This window comes from Clinocottus analis, unplaced genomic scaffold (genome assembly GCF_023055335.1).
Source record: "Clinocottus analis isolate CAN_PGR_092001 unplaced genomic scaffold, fCliAna1.0.p SCAF_14, whole genome shotgun sequence".
NCBI classification, from domain to species: Eukaryota; Metazoa; Chordata; class Actinopteri; order Perciformes; family Cottidae; genus Clinocottus; species Clinocottus analis.
Genome location: NW_027175865.1, coordinates 14082220 through 14104713, shown reverse-complemented (window position 1 = coordinate 14104713; position 22494 = coordinate 14082220). Strand labels below are relative to the sequence as shown.

Here is a 22494-nt window from a genome sequence, read left to right as displayed (position 1 = left end):
TCGTGCTCTCATCATTACCGGAGAAGAGCTGTTGTATGCTGTTACAATATTAAAAGTGTACACAAACACTGCTGGTGTAGCGACCGCAAGTCCACTCACCAAACTTTCCAGCATTCGTACAACCCCAGGCATTAGCGTTGCTTCATCCCACTCACACTACTCGCTGAAAACAGGTGCACGCACAACTTCGCTGAATGCCCAATGCTTGCATAATTGAGGCCATCCTTTTTTTTTCTCAACCGAAACATTACGTGAACGCGATACGTTGCATTGAATACATGCGAATTGCAGCGTATGTTGAAGTTGTGCCAGGTTCAGTTTTGTCAAAGAGATGATCTTTGCAGACTCTTCTAAATATAAATCTACGGGCAGTAGAGAAAGGACAATCCAGTGTTTGTTTCGCCACACGGCTTATTAAAGTGGAGCCACCTTACTATGAAAAATAGACAGTGTTCATACCAAAATACCAGCCGATCTGTTTCATGCAAGACTATTCATCAGTAATGAGGGAATACAGAGGCTAGCCGCGCCGCTGCCCTGATGAATTATGGAACTGCCGAGACCTTAGATTGACCTGTGACTTATATCCTCTGAGCTGCTTGTATACAGAACATATTGCGGATAATAAAACCGCTGCAAAAGGCCTGGCTTAAGCGCTACACGACAAAAAAGTGCTACTGCAGCAGCTCGGCATCTCGCGGCTTTCTCTGCAAGCCTTCATTTACCTTTCCGCTCATATTAAATCACTCCAAATGTAACACGGATATGAAAAGCAACTGCAGCAGTGGGCTTCTGTTAGGTTGACCTCAGCTGTGTGCATTCAAGGGAGAAGACACAGAGCACAGTACTCTCTGCAGGGCACCGAATCTGTGACATTGTGCAGGGCAAACTCACTTATTTGGCTTTTTTTTGGCAGGGGGGTTTCTAGACAAATATTACAAGTTGAATATGAACAAATAACTTTGTTAAATGTTTGCGTTTCGCAAGCTTTCCACCATAGTGAGTAGAAAGCCACAACGGTCTTTTACGTCTTTAATAGAAGACATTCATAGCGTTGCACTCGGTTGTCCACACAAACACATTTGAAAGAGAATTTAAGACTGAGAATGGATTGTGGGTTGTGCATTTTGGATGACGCCGGAAAAAAAAGAAAAATAAAGGCCAAAAGCTAAAACAGAGTTAACTTTGTAAAGAGACGCCACAGACTGCGACAGCCAACCATGCAACCGCCGATCAGACCGGATGAGGGGCACAGGAAGAAGAGCCTTGTTCACACCATGCGGTATAGTAGCATCCCGCCGTTTACCGAGCATCCAAACCTTCTGGATCAGGTTCGGTCCAAGTTCACAACCTGACGTCACACAGAGGGGCTATTTAAGTGACACCAGCACACTGTCGCATAACCCTGGGCTAAACTCTGCAACGCCTGATTTGATGCGACTGCAGCCGCTGTTAGATCACCCAAGCATACTGGTACACTACAAGCCGCTGTCTTTAAACGCTGTTTGAAATGATGTGCCGCCAACACAGGAACAGTCTAGGTTGAGGCAAGCAAATGCACACTAACTCAACAACACTTTGGGACCCTAACAACGGTCACCTGCTTGAAAGTCCAGGGTTTGTCCACAAGCTAACGGGATGGTACTCCCAACTGTTGTAAAAGAGAATTAAAGAAAAGCTAAAGCAACACGGACTTGTGAAAAAGGGTAATAAAATGGCTGGTAAATGAGATGTGAATCTAAAGGTTATAAAGTGTTTCATTGTTATAACAGTTTGAATGTATTTTGTTGGAAAAACAGTGTCATTTGTGTCACAGTCGGTTTTTAGCATTATGTTAATTCCTTGATTGGAACTAGCTAAGGATGCTACATGTATTGTAAGCAGACGGTCGTATTGCATCTTATTCACAGGAGTTACGTCGAGAAAACGTTTCAACAAACATGTTCCAACAAAGTTTGGTGCTCTTTTAATAAATGGAGAAAATGATGCAAAAATCGCTGCAGCACCATAATAGTTTCCACTTTTTTTCACAGGAGAAATTCAAATGCCAGGTCAGCTTTAATCTTGATAGGAGAAAGTTGCAGGCTAGGAAGTACAATCAAATTGATACGAACCCTGAAGCGTGGAAATGAATACATTGATCCTTCCCTGCAGGTGTAATTGACTGTTTCTTCTAATGTGTGCTTGCCTGATGACGATCACCAGCTGGCGCTCTGAGCTTCCCACCATTAAGCTTCCAGTTATATTACTGGTGACACGTGCGACATGAAATACAGCGATATTAATATGGGCAAATTAACTGGTTATATAACATGTAATATAAGCCCTTTATGAGTGAGCTGTTAATGTAAGCACAAAGGAAGTTATTAGATTTGAAGGGCATGTGGACCACTATATCACTGACACCAATATATCAACCTCTCCCAACAGTTTAAAAATCCACGTTGAATTATTACAGCCTGGCAAATGAAGCAAGCTTACAATATGCCCCCCACTACCATCCTCCAAGAAATAAATATCTCCCAGACACAAGTTAAAAGCCCCGAGGCTACAAAATCAATATTTCATAGGCAGGAGGTGATAAAGAGTCTTGATCCAGCTCCTCCTGTCTTTGAAGCAGCCAGCGGTCCAGCAGCAAGCGGCAGGATGGCTCGATGCCATCTGAAGCTACAGCCAAGTGGATTTGGGCCACTGCACAAATTTAACAGGTATAGGGAAGAGTTGGCCGCGCTTCACCCTGCGGCGTGTTGATAAGTTTGGAAATAAAAGCCCGGGCGACCATCACAGGGTGTATGTGGAGCTATTTATCCACCCACCACCAAAGTGTGGCCTTGTCACTTTGGAATGACCCTGCGGCGAATCGAAGGCCAGTGGATAAGAGTGTCTGCCCGGGCTGGGTCACAGCATTACCGCTCGGCCATTCCAACTGCCAAGGATCAGCACTCGTTTACTGGGAGCCGGATCAATAGCAGGACCAGGGGTTCAAGTTTCAGAACCAAAGGTGGCCGAGACTAAAAACACAGATCTCGTATGTTGTTTTTCAAACATTTGTCGGGACAAACTGGCCAACTTCATGCAGTTTTTTTTCCTATAGCGGTTGTTTCCCCTATGTAGTTCTGGTTGACGCCGGGTTAACAGGAGGCCCAGTTGTAGATAGTGAACCTGCGGATGTGACTTACAGGGTTTCCACCGATTGATAGAGCCCCTGCAATGCAGCATTGCCACTTGTCCATGATTAGGCTGCATTAATTATATTCCCCCGCAGCGGCAGCGTTTACATTCTTTAATTTGTTTCGAGCGACAGTGAGCTGCACACGCGCCGATACAACCGGAGTTACATCCATGTAACTCCGGTTGTATCTTAACGTGTCACGTTGGTTCCCCGTGTCTCACTATGGGAGACGACCGCCGGACGACCGCTGCGTTTACATTGAATCGCTTTGACTCATCAGCCCCCAAACTGACCTCGGCAAAGAGACAAGCCTATATGTAATTTAATACATTATCACTCTGAGGAATATTTCATGGAATTGTTTTAGTGTTTTATAGATTCTTTTGTACTGCATTTAGGCCTAAGGTTGTGCATAAATGCCAGCAGGTAGCATTGGTAACCGCCGGCTTTAAATGAAGCGTGCGCCGAAATAAACAAGCTATTAAATAACCTCAAGCCGATGGCACAGAAACCCTGTTCTTCAATAGCAGCCCTCGTCTGTTTCTGGTACTTAACACGATGTATGTGAAGATATCACATGTCACATGCTGTGTGCTCTGTCCCTGGTGGGTCCTGCAGAAATGTCAGCGGGTCCCATCGATCGGCTTGTTTCACTCTCGCTACCTGTTGTCATGTTGCTTGCAGCATGACACCAATGACATCGCTTTTCCATATTTCTCTGCATATGTATGTATGCAAAGGCAATGAGCTTGAACCTCAGACCAAAACAAATCAAATCGCAGCAAAGACTGCAGAGATCAAAATGGACGATGAGTAGATATTAGTGCTTAAGAAATGAGCAGAAACAGATCAAATGTTGTATTCCTATGTATGTTTTGGACAATAAACCAGGAGATACCTGCTACATGAACAGCAGACCCTGTACATGGACGAGGTCAGAGGTCAGAGGTCAGAGATCTGCACTGCAGAGGTCTGGGGCTTGAACAGAAAGGGATTGAGTCGTGAACTCTGCCACGGGTTCTCTCACCTGCTCTGTTGGACGAAAACAGGCAGAGAGAACCGATCCTCCTGTGGCAGACCAACGAACGAATGAACCGGGAGCCTTTTGGCAAACGCGTTCCCCACTCAACACCAGTGAGTCTACAAAATGTATGAATTTATAAACATGTAGGGCAGAAGGGAGTCTGTTTGAAAGACACAGACGCACACAACGACCCAACTGCGCTGTCTCGCCATTCTCTTATCCAGCGGTTCGCAACCTTTTTTCAGTGACGTAGCCTCTGTAAAATATTTTTTTTCAGCCAAGTAAAAACAAAAAGTAATACAGAGCACTGTGAGATCAGCGTCTGGTTTAATATAGAATGTATACAATTCAGTTTATATTTTATTGAATATTTATTAAACAACTATTTTTAAAATACGTTTGCTAATTTTAAATATAGGTATATTTAAAAAAACAAACAAAAAACACTCCTGAAATCCACAGAAACTGCAGATGTGCAAAAAGGTCTTTTGTTTGTTTTGAACGGCGGTGAGCTTCACCTCCTCGCCACGTGGGGGCGCCGCAGTCACGCATTTCCCGCGTTGCACTTGCTCACCCGACAGTACCAAACAGGGAAAAAAGAAAGTAGCGGAGCCGTTACAGGAAAGAGGGGCAGGTGGGAGGGAGGGGGGCTCCTTTTGAATGCTTTTTGCTCGAGATCAGATGCTCCCTGTGCGGGCTGAGGAGCGAGCGGGCAAAGTGCGGGATTCAGCGATGAGCGGAGCCGAGCGCACAACTTCTCTCCAGTCCCGCCGCCGCTGCTGCTGCTGCTGCTGGAGTTTCCTTTAGGATTTCCTTCTTCCTGCAAAGCGAGCTGGACTTTACTTCTCCTGCCAACATGTATGCAGCAGCGCTGCTACTGATGCTGGCCGTCAGGATCTACGCAGACAGCATGGAGGGGCCAACAGGTAAAAGAAAAAGAAGAAGAAGACGGAAGAGACGGGAACGGTTTTGGGGTTGCGCGCACCTGCAAAATCCGCTCGCTTTAAAGTTGATGGTCGGGGTGTAAAGTCGCTCTTTTTTTCCTCCCCTCTCGCAGTCTGGACACGTATGTGCTGAGAGTCCAGGTTGCAATTTGCTGCGCAACTTCAAAAGTTGTCACGGAGCGCGTGTATATGTGTGTGTGTGTGTGTGTGTGTGTGTGTGTGTGTGTGTGTGTCTGTGCGTGCACGTGTGTGTATTTGTGTGCGTGTGTGTATGTGTGTCTGTCTGTGTGCGTGTGTGTGTGTGTGTGTTTGTGTCGGTGGCATGAACTTTCTCCTTCTGTACATACAACGTTAATATTCCTTGGGAAGGAGGAGGGGGGGGGGGGCATGAAATTGCCTGCAACCTCAGAGTAAAATCACATCATCTTTTCATTACACGACTCACTGGTATTGCTGATTACTGTAATTTCTAAGGACGTCCCTCTCTCGAGATTATATCTCGAGTTTGAAAAATAATCTTAGACATGAAAGTGGGTTCATTATTTGCATCTTTTCTCTCTCTCTGTCTGTCTCTGTTCAGTGCCTTCAGCATCATCACTGTCATGTTTGCATTGTGCAGGCTTCGGTATGGTGGCAACACTATTTCCCTTCCTCCCGACAATGTAAATCACACCGCAGTGGTTAATTCATCCCTCGTTGGTTTTTATTTACTGCTGATGTACCTATGAAATGGGCCGCTGCGTGCCGATGGCATTGATGGAACATGTTGCATAATTATGTTGCTGATGATGATGATGATGATGCAGGGGGATGATTTGCTTGACTGGATCAGATTGAGGAAAGTCAGCCATCGGAGGCATTTTTTTTTGGGAGGGGGGGGGGGGTTGTTTTCTTTCTGCTGCTAAGAAACAATACAGTGGGGATGAATTAGTGATGTCAGTGTTGTGCCCCAAATAAAAGCACCGGCAGCCAGATCCTCTTATCCCCTTGTGTGCCACTCACCCTGTGATTGACAGGAGCAGTCTTAAAGTGTGAGAAAAAAAACAGATTTTGAAGCCATGATACTTGAAAATCCAGAGAGCCTGTCATAGATGCAGGAGTTCAAATCCTCTTTTTAAGTTCAGCCCGTGGCGATATTAACATTTTGAATGGTCGGAAAAAGATTTCCGAAGGCCTCCGAACCCTTGGCCTTTGAGGAATGCTGAGGAAGAAAAAACCGCCTCGGGTCAAGCTGTCTCAAGACAGTTGGTTTATCTCAAGAATGCGTTGCAGCTCGTGCGAGTGGTGCAGCCCTCGATATAAATACTCTGGTGCGCGGGTATCGGTGACACGGCCACCTCAACCAGTTGCCGAACAGACGCGCACCGAGCCGCTCCCTTGCTCTCCAGGATCAAGTGGGTTTCCGTGGGTCGGATTCAACGTAACGAGCCAACTGTCTCGTGAGATTACGCAGGGCAGACAGGAAGGTCTCCTCTCCAGCTGGCAATCATTCAGTTTATGTGTTTGGGAATTAATTCTGTTGTCTGGCATTGCTTAAATGGGGGAAAATGACCTCATGGGAAGCAGTAGGTCAATACTAAGCTGCTCTCTCTTGGGCTTCAGCACCCCCTTTGCTGCCGACTGAAATGTGTTCAGCGTCTATCTTAAAAGGACAGAAGTTGGCATTGAATGCGGCAGATTTTTAATGTTTTTCACTCGTGCTTTGACTTGATGTTTCCTGGTTGCAAACAAAAGTTAATTAAAGGTCGCAGTTCTTGTATTGCTGCTTTCCTTTCAGATATTTTTGGACATGAATAGGTATCATGTTGGCCCTGGTAGTAGGGCTGTAACTCACTCACGATTCAATTTCTTATAAATCTCCTAAAATGTATTTTTAATGAAGTCAATTGGTTTACAATGTCAGAACATTATGAAAAATGCCCATCGTTTTTTTGACTGAAGTCAAAGATGATTCATTCAAATGTCTTCTTTTATCCGAACCAGCATGCAAACACTCAAATATATTACATTTACTGTCATAGAGGACTGAGGGAGGCGGAAAGTAATGGAACCAGAGATTTATTTTCTTAAAACAACTTAACTCAATAGTTGCTGATTAATTTCCTGTGTGTGGACTAATTGATTGATTGACGAATCAAATTGCATCTAACTAGTAGTGAAAATGTCAACAACACCCAAGCCTGCCTGTGCCAGATCTGCTTTTGTATCTTTAGATAGAGCAGAGCTTATTGGTACCAATACGCCATCTTTGTTTCCCGGTTTCGTTTGAAGAACCTAAACTTTTGACTTTTTTTTCCATTCAAATAAATATGCAACACGTCAGACATAAATAAATTTGCCAATAATGTGGATATATGTTAGTAAAGTTTGCTGGATTTGGAGCAGAGCATATCTTTTATAAATATAAGTGAACAAGCCCAAAGTGCTATTGACTGTGTTGCGGAGGGTTGCATCATTTGATGCATGTAAATTGATTTCAGCCGGGTTGGACCAAATGTGATACAATGCTGATTTTCTTCTTTTTTAAGATGAGGCATTAGTTGTGAACTTTTGATATGTGACACTTGTCGCTGCTTGATACCCACGGCACGTTTTGATTGGTACTGTAAAAGCGTGGCGGTCGTGAAACCTCCAGAGACCGAGCCTTGCAGTTTGTTGACGTCATGTGGCAGAATCTATCAAGTTTAAAACGTCTCTCTTTTTAGGGATGTCAACGAGTTGAGTCGTGCAGCTTTAATGCTTAAAAAAAACAACAACCTTACACTTCGGTTGCATTCATGCAAATGCTCCAGTATTAGTGGAGGGCCATGATGTGGGAGCACTATATACCTCAACTCCATAGCGTCACCGACACCTACACACTTACGTGTGATTGTTTAGGTAGAAACCTGCCGTCTTGGTTAAGTGCAACCGGCACCCGTAAGCAGGGGCTCAGAGAAGCCAGAGCAAGAAGGTGCTTTAATCCTCGAAAAGGAAACTACGTGAGCGAACCCCCAACGCTGAGCAGCACTGACACGCGGCTTCCAAACACTCTGAGATTGGAGGTCGAAAGGAGGTTAGCTTGAAAAGACCACAGTGAAATGGGCGCTGACACGAGAAGGTGGTCTTTCACGGGGCTGCTGGGAGGCTGTAGAAGGGGTCCTCGGTGTGTAGCGACGTGGATCCGGCTCAGCGCTAATCCAACAGAAAATAGCCTGACACACACAGCTCTCCTGGGGCAAATGTGGAGGCTGTAAATGGAGAAAATGGAGCGTATGCTCACACATAAGCCAATGATGAAATGCAGTTGTTCTGGAGGAAATAACACAAGATTCTCTAATGGAACAATGGCATAATGGCGACACGTTGTTCAAGAAATGGAGTACACCCTGTAATTATAGTTAGGGATAATGAGAAGGCACGAGGAACACGGGTTGTTTCGACATCCATTTTATGAAGGAAGAAAAATCACAGGAATCTATCACAATATGCTGCCACTTCTTTTTCCCAGACAGCTACAAGTCCTCAGAGCCGTGGGACCACAATCTAGATTTACTTTTCGTTTTTGGGCTGAATGGATGCAATTTAGCTGGAAATGGAGGAAACATTTCAAATAAAAGACACATTTTACTCTTCCCTCCTTTCTGACGCAGCGTTAGACGGGTTGCTTGTTGCAAACGTGAGCGGGCTTTTCTTCAGTCAAAATGGACGGGTCAAGCATGAAATGTGCGGTCGCATTAATTCAATCAGCCAGACGCAGCCAGGGAGAGCAACGCAGCTCGGCGGAGGTGAAAGTCGCTCGGGCCTTTTCTTTCCACACATTCCACCACTTTGATGACTTTTGAGACATTTTAATTGCCTCTTCTGTTCGTCGCCAGTCGTTCGTCTCCGAGAGTTTTATTGGCAGTGCGGGTAAAGCAAACTTGCGGAGATGTTCGACAGAATTAACATTTTTTGCTTTTAATCATCACAAGTGAAGACTCCACGGGAGTTTTAAGGGCCTCTGAATAGCTGGACGACTTGGCAAACTTCGATGCCTCTTTTTTTTTTTATAGAAACCTGCAGTGTGATTACTTCTATTTATCTCAAAATGATTTCTCCTCTTATCATCCAGGGAGGAGTTAGGACGGCTGTTGTGCAACTGAAGTCGATTTCCTTCAATGGAGTTAAGTTGGTGAAATGCAATGTCGTGTCCAGCAGACCTCATTGTGCCTGTCTCGGCTGAATCCCAGCTCCTTCTGCTTCATCTTTCTTTTCACCGCTGTGTATCTTCGGGGGTCAACGGTATTGAGCAATAACACATTATCTGTTACAGTAGTGTGATTAGTTTCCTGCCCCCAAGGATTACGATTTCAGATTTACTGTCACCGGGCCTTCAGTGGACAAATTGTTCCCGGGTTTTGCTGGTGTTGATGCAGGAAGGCAGCGATGGCGCGTTTATTTTATACAGTTTAAAAACTTTAATGTGGAGCAACCAGTTGGCAAAAGCCGTCCGCGTTAACGTTAGTCATTAAGTCGGTAATTTGTGCGACGGCGTCAACATTATATGTGTCAACGGGCCGTCGGCAAAATGGCTGCAAAGTCAACATCGCTAGCGGTTGCGTATATTTAAAATCGGGTTGAAACACTACAAGTACGCTTTTATGGTCTATTTACATGACGTGACAAGGCTAGCAGTGGACGTAACTACGCACTTTTCTTCTTAATTCCATAAAAATTGTTTGACTACAATGAAATACTCTCATGCTAACGTTAGCCTTTTGTTCAAAATCAGCTAGCTGCTCAGAGGCTGTGAAAAGCTCCCTTCAAACACTCAGGGAAGGACTTCTGAAGGCCTCCGTCCTAAAATACTTACCCCCAAAATGACCATTTGTATGTCAATTACTTACTCAATTAATTTAAAGTCTTGATTTATTTTCCTTGAATGCCTCCAAAAAAAAAAACCCAGAGAAAAGTCTTAATGGATTCACTTCAATTAAAAACAGCATCCGTTATCAGACTCTCACACAGTGTCACCCGAGTCCCATTTGCACTTCCCAAACGCGTGCATCTTGCCAAAAAACGTATGAATGAAAACTCGTTTAGTCTGCCTTCATGAGGGTGAGGAAGTGTCTCTAAATAGCAAAGTTTGATAAGTGAGACTTGGATTACGCTGATTCAACATGTTTTTTGTTGATTCTCCTTTCATCTTGGAGCGGTGCGAGAAACCCAAAGTTTTCTTCGAGAGCTCGGGGAACACGGGATGAGCGACGGATACTCCAGCGGTCACTTTGAGCCCTCAGGTAGTCAGCTAGGCGAGCGCTTCCTGTTTCAGTGGATATCTAAACTCTGGGCTCTCCATTTGTGAAACCTAGACGTCTTCTTCACCATGTCTGCTTTGTTTTCTATTCCCACGCGTCATCGTACAGCAGATTGGATGTGTAATGGTTTGAAGGCGACCCGGCAACATGTTGGTCTGTCACGGTGGCAGCAATGAGGCCGTCGCTGACCCATTATCGCCCTGCGCAATATGTTTTTATCACATTACTCTACCCGTGGCGCCGCCGGCGTGTGCCATTCACCACGGTGCTCCGTTAATGGCGCTGACGGAGGTGCCAGACTGGCTTGGCCTGGATCCACGAGGCGTCTTTGCGGGTGGGCGGGGCGGTGGGGGGGGGGGATCCAGAACCGGCTTCGCCTCTCCAGGTGTTTCAAATTGTGTTGCTTTTCCACCTCATCAACAACAAATTATTATTGAGCAGATGGAGGAGTGTCAGCAGGCGCCGCGCTGCCTGTCACGCTGAGCGCTAAACACGTTTTAGACAACAAAGTTGAATTTGCTGCTTTTTAAAACAATGTCTTTCTTTATTTTGACACTTCCTCTTGTTGGCAACCGCCATCGTTGGTATTCAATTTGGATAACTTTGAATAAAGCTGCTGGGCTCGTTCTTCCCTCAGTTACTCATTTCATTGCTTTTTAAAAAATTTTTATTTATTTTTTTACAGCTCTTTGCTTTATTCCAACAAGCTATATACGTAATGATCTGATGGGATGAAGCGCTCCATGAATCCAGCGAAAACAGCTGAGGGGAATAAATTCCCGTAGCATGAACGCATCAGCTGCTTGAGAATCAGCTGCTGGAGGAATTTAGATGGTGCAATTTGCTGTCTGTTGAAGGTATGCGCCGTGTTTGCTAATTCTTCATCGCGGAGTCCCAGAGTACTGATCTGCCGCAGGGTGCAACTAAAGCCAGTGGTTTTCAAAAGCTCCAGATGATACTAATAATAAAGATAACACATTTTTTAGTTTGTTGGAAAAGCTCCAAGTGCGCCAGGACGATGAGTCGGAAGCGGCCGCAGAGGTCAGCTCACCCGACTGCGCCGACAAACGATGTCTGACCCTGAGAAACTGGACTAGCTTTCATGTCGGCAGAGCGTCTCTTAAGCGTCTTCAAACGAAGGAAATACCATCGGGCCAGGCAGTGGCACTCACCTCGCCAAATGTGAAGGAAGGCACTGCTAATAAATTCCCCTTTAAACACTTGAGTAAAACAGTAGGTGGGCGACGGGCCTTTTGTGTTAGTGCGGTGGTGTATATTGATTTTCTCTAAGTGAGAACATCGAAGCTGTCTCTGTGAGAAGAACACAGCGTTTCCAAGCAGGTGTTGGTGTCGCGCATTTATTCCAGAACGGGGAAAATATGAAGGGGACTCACGAAAAAACGACTCGGTGTGCACACGAGATGCGCTCCACCGTCCCACAGTGGGCTGAAAGTAAAATACAGATGTGCTGCTCAAAAGATGTGAAGACATGAAGATGATTTACAATGGTGAAACAAGAGCGAGGAAGGTTTTGGACAACAAGTTTTTAGAGGCACAAACCTTAACCATTTTTTACGGTTTAGAGCCAATAGGTGGGCGAACGGGAGAACACGTTCGGACGCGTGTTCTGCCACAAACAAATTCAATGTCCAGGTCGATGTGTGTCATTTGTCCATTTATTCCATGAGAACACATCAGCAGGTTGACACGAGCGTGGTAAAAACTGTTGTGCTTCCCATCCACACACACATGTTCCCATCACCTGGCACTTCCTTTTATGCCCTCTGGAAGTGAATGTGCCACCCTGTGTTCAGATAAAAGAACTTTATTCACCCAGTGCTTCCCTCAAATTATAAACCCCGTTTTGGCTCCAACAAAGTTCCTTTATTGCGATATGTTCGTGTGAAATGTCTGAAAATGAAATTGAGAGTGCGACAGGTGTCATCTTGACTTCTGAACAGCAGAAATTACAAGCAGATGGAAAACATCATTATAATAAAGGTAAAAAAAATAGAAAATGTGAGTTCCAATGATGTCATAAGATAACATGTGGTCTTTCTTCTTCATTAGTTTCAGGGATTTTAATTACAAATGCTACAAATCTAGGGTATCAATTCAAAATTCAAGCTTCAAAAAAAGATATTTTGCTTAACGTACATTACATTTTACTCTCTTATATTCTTAAAAATAACGCCAAAGGAGAAATATCCAAAGGGAATGGGAGAAGATGGAACTGTAGGTTGAAAATAAACCCCAAACCACTCAAGAAGACATGCTCTGAGGTTCTTTTCCTACAATATGAAGACAGAAATGCATATTTTCATCTTCAACTCTCTCTCCTTTCAGTAAACAGGACATTTTCCGTGTCCTTTATTGTTAAGTACTGACTCCAAAAACTCCACCAATTTATATTTCATGCATATTCTGTTCTGAGTGTGTTATTGATATACTAACGAAACCCTCCGATTTGAAATGACAGAGTGCGACAGAGATTATTTTTTTTTGGGTCTTGAAAGGCGATCAGATTGAGAGAAGTGAACATGTTTTTTTTTTACGAAGGTATCAAGAGTGAAAAGAAAGTATCTGCAGCTATTATCAAAACATTTTTAAAGTAAACCGCACCAGACCTTTTCACAGGAAGCACACAAAGCCGGTTCAGGGGAAGTGGGAAGAGCAGGAAAGCGAATCCGAGCACTTCATCAGCGTTTAAGAAAGGAGAACGCACTCAGACTGATGACAGATCAGTGCGGAGGGTTCGAGGGAGGACTTCCTTTTCCTCTTGAAGCATGATTCACCCCGTGGTATCGGAGTCACCGCTCTCGGCGCACGGACGCGGCGGCCAAGTCGTTTTGGAATCGGCGGGCGAGATTGATGATGCGAGCGTTGGCGGTCGGCGCTGCGACTCTGTGCTTTTTGTACGGAGGCTGACTTGGACACGGAGACGAGGTGTGCAGCTGCGTGACTGTTCCGCAGCGATGGCCGCCCGTACCGCTAAGTCCGGCCCTGCTCTCCGTCAGATTTGCTCTCGCCGCGCTGCCATTACCTCCCCGAGATTTGTCACCGCCGCCGACAGCCAGCCGTGAATAATCTTTATGAATATTCCTCTATCGCTCCCGCCGCCTGTGTGTTTACACCCTGCGGCGGAGCCAATTGTCCAAGCTTTTTTTATTTTTTTTCCTCCCCCCTCCCCCCCATCCTCCGCTGGCCATGAAACCTGTGGTCGGACCTGTCACGACCGCTTGACAGGTTGATGCGAGCCGTGACGCTGGCAGCGGAGAGGAAACTGTCGCTCTGTTATCGCTGCGGCGTGAGATGACCGAGCAGCGGATTCAGCAGACGGGGGTCAGAGGTCAGCCACAGGATTGCTGTCAGCAAGTGTCGCTTTGGATTGAGACGACATCTCGGGCCAAACTGCGTTGCGCTCGCTCTGCTTTCCCCTCTCTGCAGCGTCTGAGGGGTAAAATAACCGCGCGGCGCCAAAAGCTATTTCTTTTCGGCTCGGCTGCCTCCTCCTCCACGCTTTATCTCCCAGAGTTTTCCCTCAAGGCCCCACGTGTTTAGTCCCCCGTATCATTAACGTGGAGACGGCGGTGCAGATAAACTCCAGCGAGATTAACTGCCACAGCTACAAACTCACCCCTCCTTGTATCTTACCCTTCATTTTCTTAAGGAAAAAAAAAGAGAAAGTCTGTGATATGGAGCAAGACTCGGGGTGTGCGGGTCCCAGGGTGGCTGTAGATATTACACTTTAAAAAGTAGGCGTTTAAAGTTATCAAACCTGTGGGCCTCCGAGTGTCCCTGTGGCGCACGAGAGATATTAAAAGTTGAAGGGAAACTTGCGAGAGGGGGCGAGGGGGGGGGGGAAAGAAGTCTAATTATGAAATAAATAAACTGACATGTCCCTCAGCGGAGTGAACAAGGGCACTGCGGCAGCGCCTGCTCACCCCTGTCAAGGTTAGCGGTGACCCTCCTGCGCGCAGCGGGGGAGGCGATGCAGCATGAGCAGCAACACCTGTGTGTCTGCTATCTCCGCGGGACGTCTTCATCAGCGGCTTCTTCACTTTGAAGCAAATTTGGATTAATGCCACATTTTGTGGCTCTATTTTGCCCCCCTTTTTTTTTTTTTTTTTTCCCGGCGCATCTTGCTCTGTAATGATATACATGAAGTGTCAGAGCTGGGGGGGGGGGGGGGGGGCGATGAGATATACTCTCCCCGTCCATCTGCAGCTACTCCAGAGGTGCTTGTGAGCCCGCGACCTTTTCCTGTGCAGCTGCGAGATCGCACGGCGCGTTGTTCGGCCACGTCGGAGAGTCGTGCACCTGTGCAGAAAAGCGCGCCCGTTCAAAAACCATCATGAGCGCCTTTTTTTCGACCGTTTTGAGGAACTCATTGGGTGTGTTGGACCGCGGGGGACATAAAGTTCCCGGGGAAAAATGTGAGGGGACATTTTATCACTCAGAAATAGCCGTGGTTGAGCCTTTCTCTTCATTTGATAACGTTCACAGTCAGGTTCGGCTTTGCTGTCGTCTTCCTACCTTAATTTAAAGAATGACGGGTGGAAAAAGGGTGCTGTGAATCCCAGAAAAGAAAAGTCATTTTCAGATCTTTTTTTTTTGTTCCAACGCACAAATGAATAACCGCCGAGAACTCAACCGATGATTTGCCGTGAAGAGTGACAGACTGAGTTTTATATTCCTCCTCTGCATTTCACTCAATACATCCAACGTGCGTCAGTAAATACGGTGCCGCAGTAAATGCCGTCGCTGAGAGACAAAACGTTTAAAGTGTATTTCTTTTTGATGACGACCACCAGCGTTCCTCGTCGGGCTTTAAAGCGATAATGGAAAACGTAGACGTAACAATGGAGCAAAGCTACCTTTTCAGTTCTGTGAAAAGTAGTCCCGGGAATAAAAATTAGCAGAAACTCTGTGGAAACGCAGCTACAAAGAGGGACGACAGGGGCCATGCGCATTTTAAATGGAGTTGGGGATGCACCGTGATTGAAAAGAATGAATGAATTTGCAGAAAAATGTGTGTTTAAAAAAAAAAGAAAAAGAAAAGCTGCTGGGTGAATATATTTGAAAGGGAAATTAATAAACACTTCCCATCGTCGGCGCTCATGCTGTGAATTGCACCTTTTGACCCCCGGCAGTGTTAACGCCTCGCGTCCTCATCTGGGCCCTCTTGCCCCCCGACCCCTCCCCCGCCCCCTCCTCTCTCCTTCTTCTGCTTCTTTTTTATTTATTTTTTTTACGTGGCATGCACATTTGGATCGTTAATTCCGTCTCTTTTCTTCTCTCTACCTGCCCGCTTGACTCCCAAGCGGAGGGGTTACCTTGGCAGCCATTCAGACGACGGCGGTATTTTGGCACTCGTGAGATGCACTCGCACCTGGTGCCGGCATCTGCTGCCGTTTCCTTTCCCAAAGCCGACTGCATCAGCGCCGAGTCGCCACCGGCCCCCCCTCCCTCCCTCCCTCCCACCTTCATGGCCCCCTGAACTCGGGACAGATAAACGCAAAGGATAACATTCATGAGCGAGGAGCAGCCGGATCATGCCCCGCATGGGAATGAGCGAGCTGGCTTTGCATTCACACAGGCATCCAGGATGATTGGAGGCATATATACCTCTAAAATCCTCGTTCTGTTTTATGCGATGTTCTGCCGCCGGAGCCTGAAGCGTGATGTTGTGGGTTTTTTTTTTTTTTTTAATACGTTTTCTGTTAGAGGAGGCCTTGAATCATTGATTCAATAAGCTAGACCCCCCTCATAGTGTAGGCGCAGCGTCTCAGGTGGAGGTGGAGGTGGAGAGAGAGAGAGAGAGAGAGAGAGAGAGAGAGAGAGAGAGAGAGAGAGAGAGAGAGAGAGAGAGAGAGAGAGAGAGAGAGAGAGAGAGAGAGAGAGAGAGAGAGAGAGGGAGACAAGTGTGTGGAGTCCAGGAAGGCAGTAAGAGAGGGTTATTGATTACATCAGCGGTAAATCAGCTGGTGGTCGCCTTTCCCTCCGTGCCGCAGCGGACAGCATCCCCCTTCGTCTTCCTTCTGCCGTCTGATCTCGCGAGCCGCTTTCGAGGGGAAAGCAACTCGCGGGAAGGCGGCTCCAGATCGGCTCTAGATCGGCTCCAGATCGGGCCACCAGACATGTGTGTCTCCGTGGCCTCGTAGTCCCGCCCCCTATAATCTCAGCATCAACGGAGTGTGAGCAGATGGCTCCGTGGCCGGGGTCGGCCATTCCATACATAATAATAACGGGGCATGAGAGGATGATGAGGCCGGCTCAGACACCGGAGGGATGATGCGGGGATGACCCCGAGGAGACGTGAAAAACAGATCTACTTTGTTTGCCCTTGCATAAGGCCGACGTTGACATATGTTGTTTGTTAGTCGGGTTTGAACACAGCCTCCTGTATGTTGACCTAGAAATGTGATGAGAGCAGCAGAACGATGGCTATCAAAAGACTGCGCTGGTGGATTTTTTTTTTTTTCTTTTAATATTTCTTCACCATTCTGTGCTTCATGTAGAAGCTGCACGCTGGTGTTTTAAGGTTTTATGAAACTCAAGAAAATGCACAAAGAGCAGCCGGAACAAAGCTCTTTGCAAACAACCCTGAATCGACGGGGCTTTTGTAAAGGCGACGCCGTATAAATGTGACAGTCAGCGGGGTCGAGACTGCACAGGGACAGTTACTACAGCGGATTGATCAGATGTATTGATCCCAGCATGCCCTTGTGTAAAATGGTGCTTACTGCCGATGCATTGGTATTGCAACAGTTGTGTCTCCAGTTAACACATTTGTATCCATGTATGTCTCTCTCTCTTTAGGTCTTTTTTGGTCAATACTTTCATATGTCATACATCCTAGTCAGGAGGTGGAAGACCAGCTCACAGCTGGTGAGCTTTAGGGTGCAGAGAATAGATTAAAAAAAGACGGATGGACGAACCTCACAACTTCAAGAGATGGATTTGATGCCTGTCGCCATCCCTTAGATTGTGCAGTAGTAGTAGTATTATTTAGTAGTAGTAGTATTTCCTGGGTCTGTGTGGAACTATTCCAACCCAACTTTGGTGGACTCATGATTAACCGTCGAAAATAATAATTGCTGCTGAACCAAAGACGTCATCATTATTATTCCACACATTCATCCTCATCGGCAAAATCTGGTGCCGACGTCACCCACAATGCAACTGGAGTCGACTCACTGGACTGCACAGATACGGGGCTGGTGCCTCGCTGGAGAGTTATTCTCGTCGAGTTGGAGAAAGTTCAGGAGCCGCCCAGGAATCCCCCGGCCTGGAGGCAGTTATCCGGGTCTGTTAATTTATTGCGCTTACGGGGCTGTAAGGGGCAGGTAAAGCGAGGTGTTGTCAGCATAACTGCAGAAGAAATATTGTACTTTTGGATAACGTGGCCTAAAGGGAACATTTAAATATAAAGAGACTGGGACCATGTATCAAACCTTCGGGGACATGGCAGGAAAAGGCTGAGTTTCAGCCAATAAGAAAGAGGTTGGTACAAATGCCTGACTCAGCTGCCAGAGGAAGGTCATTTTTCACTTTTGTTGCGCAAATGTGCTCCCTGACATCCTGGCATGCGCATTTAACAACTGGCAAATTTTTTTTTTTTTTTTTTTTTTCTCTGTAATCTGCGAAGTGCATGGGGTGGTCACAGAGGAGAGGAATGCATACGTAGAACAATGCGCGGCATGTTTGTCATTGTCACTCCCAGGAGACGGATTGCACATGAATGGCTTCAGCCTGAATCTGTGCAGCCACGCCCCCCCCCTCCTCCCCCCTCCTCTCCGTGTGCTTCTGTCATCCCAGACATCTCTAATTATACGCACACAAAAGTAGGCTATGTATTGTTTTCATACCCCCCCCCCCCCCCTCCTACCGCTCGCCCAACTCTGTCACCCACTTTCTGACTGGCCGGAAGACCTGTTGTTAAACCGACCTGCCAATCACAGAGAGGGAGAACGGGGGAGGGAGAGGGGGAGTACCTCACTCCCCAGAAAGTGTTTTACTGCAGTGCTCACTTTATGCTAATAGAGTCAGTCACATCTTCATTTTAAAGGCTGCAGCCAAGGACAGTAACAGTTGACTAAGACCTTGTGTGTGTTTGTGTGTGTGTGTGTGTGTGTGTGTGTGTGTGCGCGGCTTGTCCACACTTCGCATACGCATGAGTGCATTTAGGGAGGGTGGAGCAATTAATTGTGGGTGCAGCTTAGGAACCCTGTCAAAAGTGACAGCTCTTTTTATTTTTTTCTGTTTGTGTATTTGTGTATTTGTGTGTGTGTGTGTGTGTGTATATATATATATATTGTGTGAAAGGGAAAGAGAGGCTGAGTAACGAGCTCCGTGGCTCAATCCAACACGAAGACGACCGCCCCCTTTTTTTCGTGGACGTGACCTTGCCGCGTGGGCGACGTCTTTGACCCCCCCCCCTCCTCCTCCATGTGCTGTCCGTGTTTAATTAAGAATCCGCTGGAGAGGGATTACAGTACAAGGTGGGGTGAATCTGCAGAGGCAAAGGAGTGAGAGAGCATAAGTCGAATCGCTAATGGAAGGTTTAGTGTGGACGCTCGGCTCGGCACGGACGGGCGGGAGGGGTTCGGGGCGTATTGAAAACCAGCCACCGTGTGAGTGGCTCCTCACAGGTTTGTTGTGTACACAGACGGGCGACGGGCTTTTGGGGGCGTTTTACAGTAAATCCCGAGCTAAGCGGCCACCTGCCCGAGCGCGTTGATTTGTCGGCGCTTAATTGGACCGGAGGCGGGCTTGAATCGCTACTGGACTTGGTTACTGCAGCACCGAGGAGAGAATGGCCCCACAGCAACACTTACTTATGTGAGGCAACTGCACACTGCCGCACACGGTCACGGACATGCATGCTGAGGGAAGGGCTGCTCAGTGGGTGCTCAGTGCCACGGAGAGGTTTTTATGGAATACAATAACACAAACTCAACTACTGCTGCTTCTGCTAATTATTATTATTACCACCAGTGCTCCAAATAGCAATGATTCTGCTGCTGCGGATGCTGACGCCGTCCCTGTTATCTAACTCGCGGCTGCTAACGCGGCAAACACCTGCTGCTGTGTCTCAGTCCACACGCCCGTGCCCCAAACTGAGAAAAACAAAACAAGCAATTTGGAGTTGACACTTTGGGCCGTGTGGACGCTTTCTAATATTTTCTGGAGAGATGACTCGCTTCAGCGGCGAGGGGAGGAAAAAACACAATGCAAAATCGTTAGTTACTCCTCTGATGCAGAGACGGGGTGGCGTTGTCAAGGTACGCTAACCTGGAAATGAAGTCAATGTGATAACATTGCTGCGTGTCAGGGTGTGTGTCGCTGCTGCTGCTGCTGCTGCTGCTGCTGCTGATATTCTGACTGCTAGTAATCAGTTTCGGAGAACTTCATCACATCCCTGCATGTATCTGCGGAGCCACAGTCTGAATACATTTAAACGAATGCATGAGCGGCGCGCGTGCCGCTCCGTGTGGTTTACGATACCAGTAATGCCTCCGATACGGCCCGGCCCGCCGGATCGCTAGCCCGTATCAAATTATCATATAACTCATCAGGAAATGCATGCGCCACAGGAACGACAACCACCAAGTCGCTCTCCCGCCCGAAACGTACAGCCTGCCCGATCGCGACTGCACATGTGCACAACCAGGACTACACGCCTGTGATGCCGCTTGGCTAAATGTAATGGCTAACGTTCACAGAGGTTTGCATTGACGAACACTATGACGCGTGCACGTCTGAATATATATATTTATTTGTAAAGCCCTGTCTGTTGCTTGTCCGGCTGGTTGAGCCGTGGATGTGAAGGCCTGCTCCGTGGCGCTGACGAGACCACTGGGCTTCCTGACTCAGGACTGACCTCTACCTTTTTGCTGGTGCGAGGCGAGACCACGGGCCTTATGGGGATTTTGGTGGCAGGTTTCGCCAGAGGGCATCAGGGCTGTTTCTGCCTTGCACACAACCTGTGCCTTGGTGTCTGTTGGGAGGGGGCGGGTGGAGGTGGGAGGGGGGAAGGGGGGGTAAGACAGGGAAAAAATTAAAAGAACTCAGCGTGCGAGTGGGTGTATGTGAGTTTTAACCTCGCCGGGGGCATGAATAAAAATGTCCAGTAATTGCCTGATTCTCTGGCTGAGATCATTACTACAGGTATATGAGCAGGGATGCAAGCCTGTAGAGCTTTGACAGAAAAACTCCCTTTTTTTCCCCCCTGTGATATGTTTTTTTTTAAAGACTTGGCGTGAGGTTATAATGATTAGGTAGGTAGGGGGGCATTTTCGACGTCACTAAATCTGACAGTTGGTCTTAATGATGTTGACATTTCAAATATGCTGCGGAGAAAATGTTGTTTCGAGCAATCGCCCTCTCCCTTCACGTTATGAAAAACAAAGTCAGTGGCATGTGAAATTCGTGTGGTGGTGGTGGTGGAGGAGGAGGAGGAGGAGGAGGGGGAGGCTGTAGCGGGAACTGGGAGGAGGGTACAAGTTTTTTTTCTGGTTGATTAGGCAGCTGAAATCATCCTTTGTGAAGGCAGTGCAGGCGAGGGAGGGAGGGAAGCTAAACCTCCCAGAGGAAGGCCTTTTGGGTTCATTGCGACTGGATTGATGGGAGTGTGTTCGTGTGTGTGTGTGTGTGTGTGTGTTGTTGTTCTGGGCTCGCTTTCAGGGGCGTGGGTCCATTCAGAGGCGAGGCTGGAGGCTCCTGGATTTATTCCGGCCCAGTGGTTAGCTGCGGCGCCGCCACCGGGCTGTGCTGGAGGATTTAAACCCCCTATCGCAACGCCGAAGCAGCATGCCGCTCGCAGAGAAAATGAGAGCGGGGAAGCAAAACCGTACACTCATCATCAGAGTCTACAGGAGACTGAAAACGAAGGGGACGGACGGAGAGAGATTGCTGCAGAAAAAGAGGAGCCCAATGAGCCGAGGGAACAAAGAGTCACAGTGCTGCTGGTGGTGGGGAAGAGTCGAAGATAGAGGGAGAAATAACATTGGCAGAAAGTTTGTAATGCATCAGTAGCAATGTATTAGTCTTCAGCTGCAGGCTGAAGGAAGAGAGCGAGGAGGAGACGCAGATTAGGAGAGGAAGATGAGAGGGCTACTTAGAGGCTGTGTGAAGGATAGAGGGCCCGTTGTCCCCTGTTTGAAGACAGCGGAGACACTGTCTGCAGCTGCATGGTCCCTGTGGCGGAGCTCCATCTGTGGGACCATGTGCATCTGCACAAGCGCCGAGTCGAGAACTCGCGCTGATGGGGGAGACGTGTCTCATTAATGTGCGCTGCGACGCGAGGGCTCAGTGAAGAGACCGCCGCGTCCCGGTATGAGCAGCTCGTTTGTGGAGAGGAATCGGGAATCGCGTCTGATGGGCCCTCTTCACGGCGGAGCAACACTTTAAAGTCAAACCATCCCGCGTCATACTTCAGAACTGCAGGAGTACAGAAGTCCCTGTGTGGAAAGTATCCATGCTGAGCATCTCTACATACAGAGAGAGGGAGAGGGAGAGGGAGATAACTTATTCTATTTATTCTCCTGGCCCTCTGCCGTCTCGGCCTTCTTTCAAGACTGTGAAAACACCCGAGGGAAGACGCTTCATTTTTGTAAACCAGGTGCAGGAGATGGGAAGCAGTTTTGTGTGTACGCTGTGTATGTCTGTGTATAATACTGTGCGTGTATATAGGAGAGTTCAGGATGCGCCTCACAACTCGGAGGACGAACTCTGTGAGTTTTCCGCAGCATCCATCTCCAAAGTGTGGCCCCTTCCGAAATAGCACAGCGCACCCGAGAAAGTCTGAAACGCGGACTCGGTGCGGCCGTTGGGGGGCCGCGAGGCCGTTTCACGGCCGAGCGGCTGACTGCGCCTGTCGGCCGGGCGCCGCTGCAGGGCTACAGATGATGAATGGACGAACTCGGAGGACTGCGTGCCGGAGCGCAGAGTCTTCCAGGACTGTGCAGCGTGACCTTGGAGGGAAACGTGAGGAAGATTCACAACCGAGGGGGTCTGATTGATGATCTGTGGACCTGATCCCTCACCTCCAGGCCGCCGTGTAGAGTCGAG

At 47.5% G+C, this 22494-nt stretch overlaps 1 protein-coding gene across 6 annotated transcripts in view; it reads left to right on the top strand.

Annotated features, from left to right (window-relative positions):
* The first annotated feature begins 4900 nt into the window (after positions 1-4900).
* Positions 4901-22494, top strand: part of ptprua (protein tyrosine phosphatase receptor type Ua) — a 165672-nt gene continuing 148078 nt past the window's right edge. For all 6 annotated transcript variants that reach the window (XM_068576270.1, XM_068576268.1, XM_068576269.1 and 3 more), the window contains exon 1: positions 4901-5122. In XM_068576270.1, coding sequence (XP_068432371.1) covers positions 5053-5122 — 70 coding nt within the window. In that variant the 5' untranslated portion in view covers positions 4901-5052. The remainder of the gene's footprint in view (positions 5123-22494) is intronic.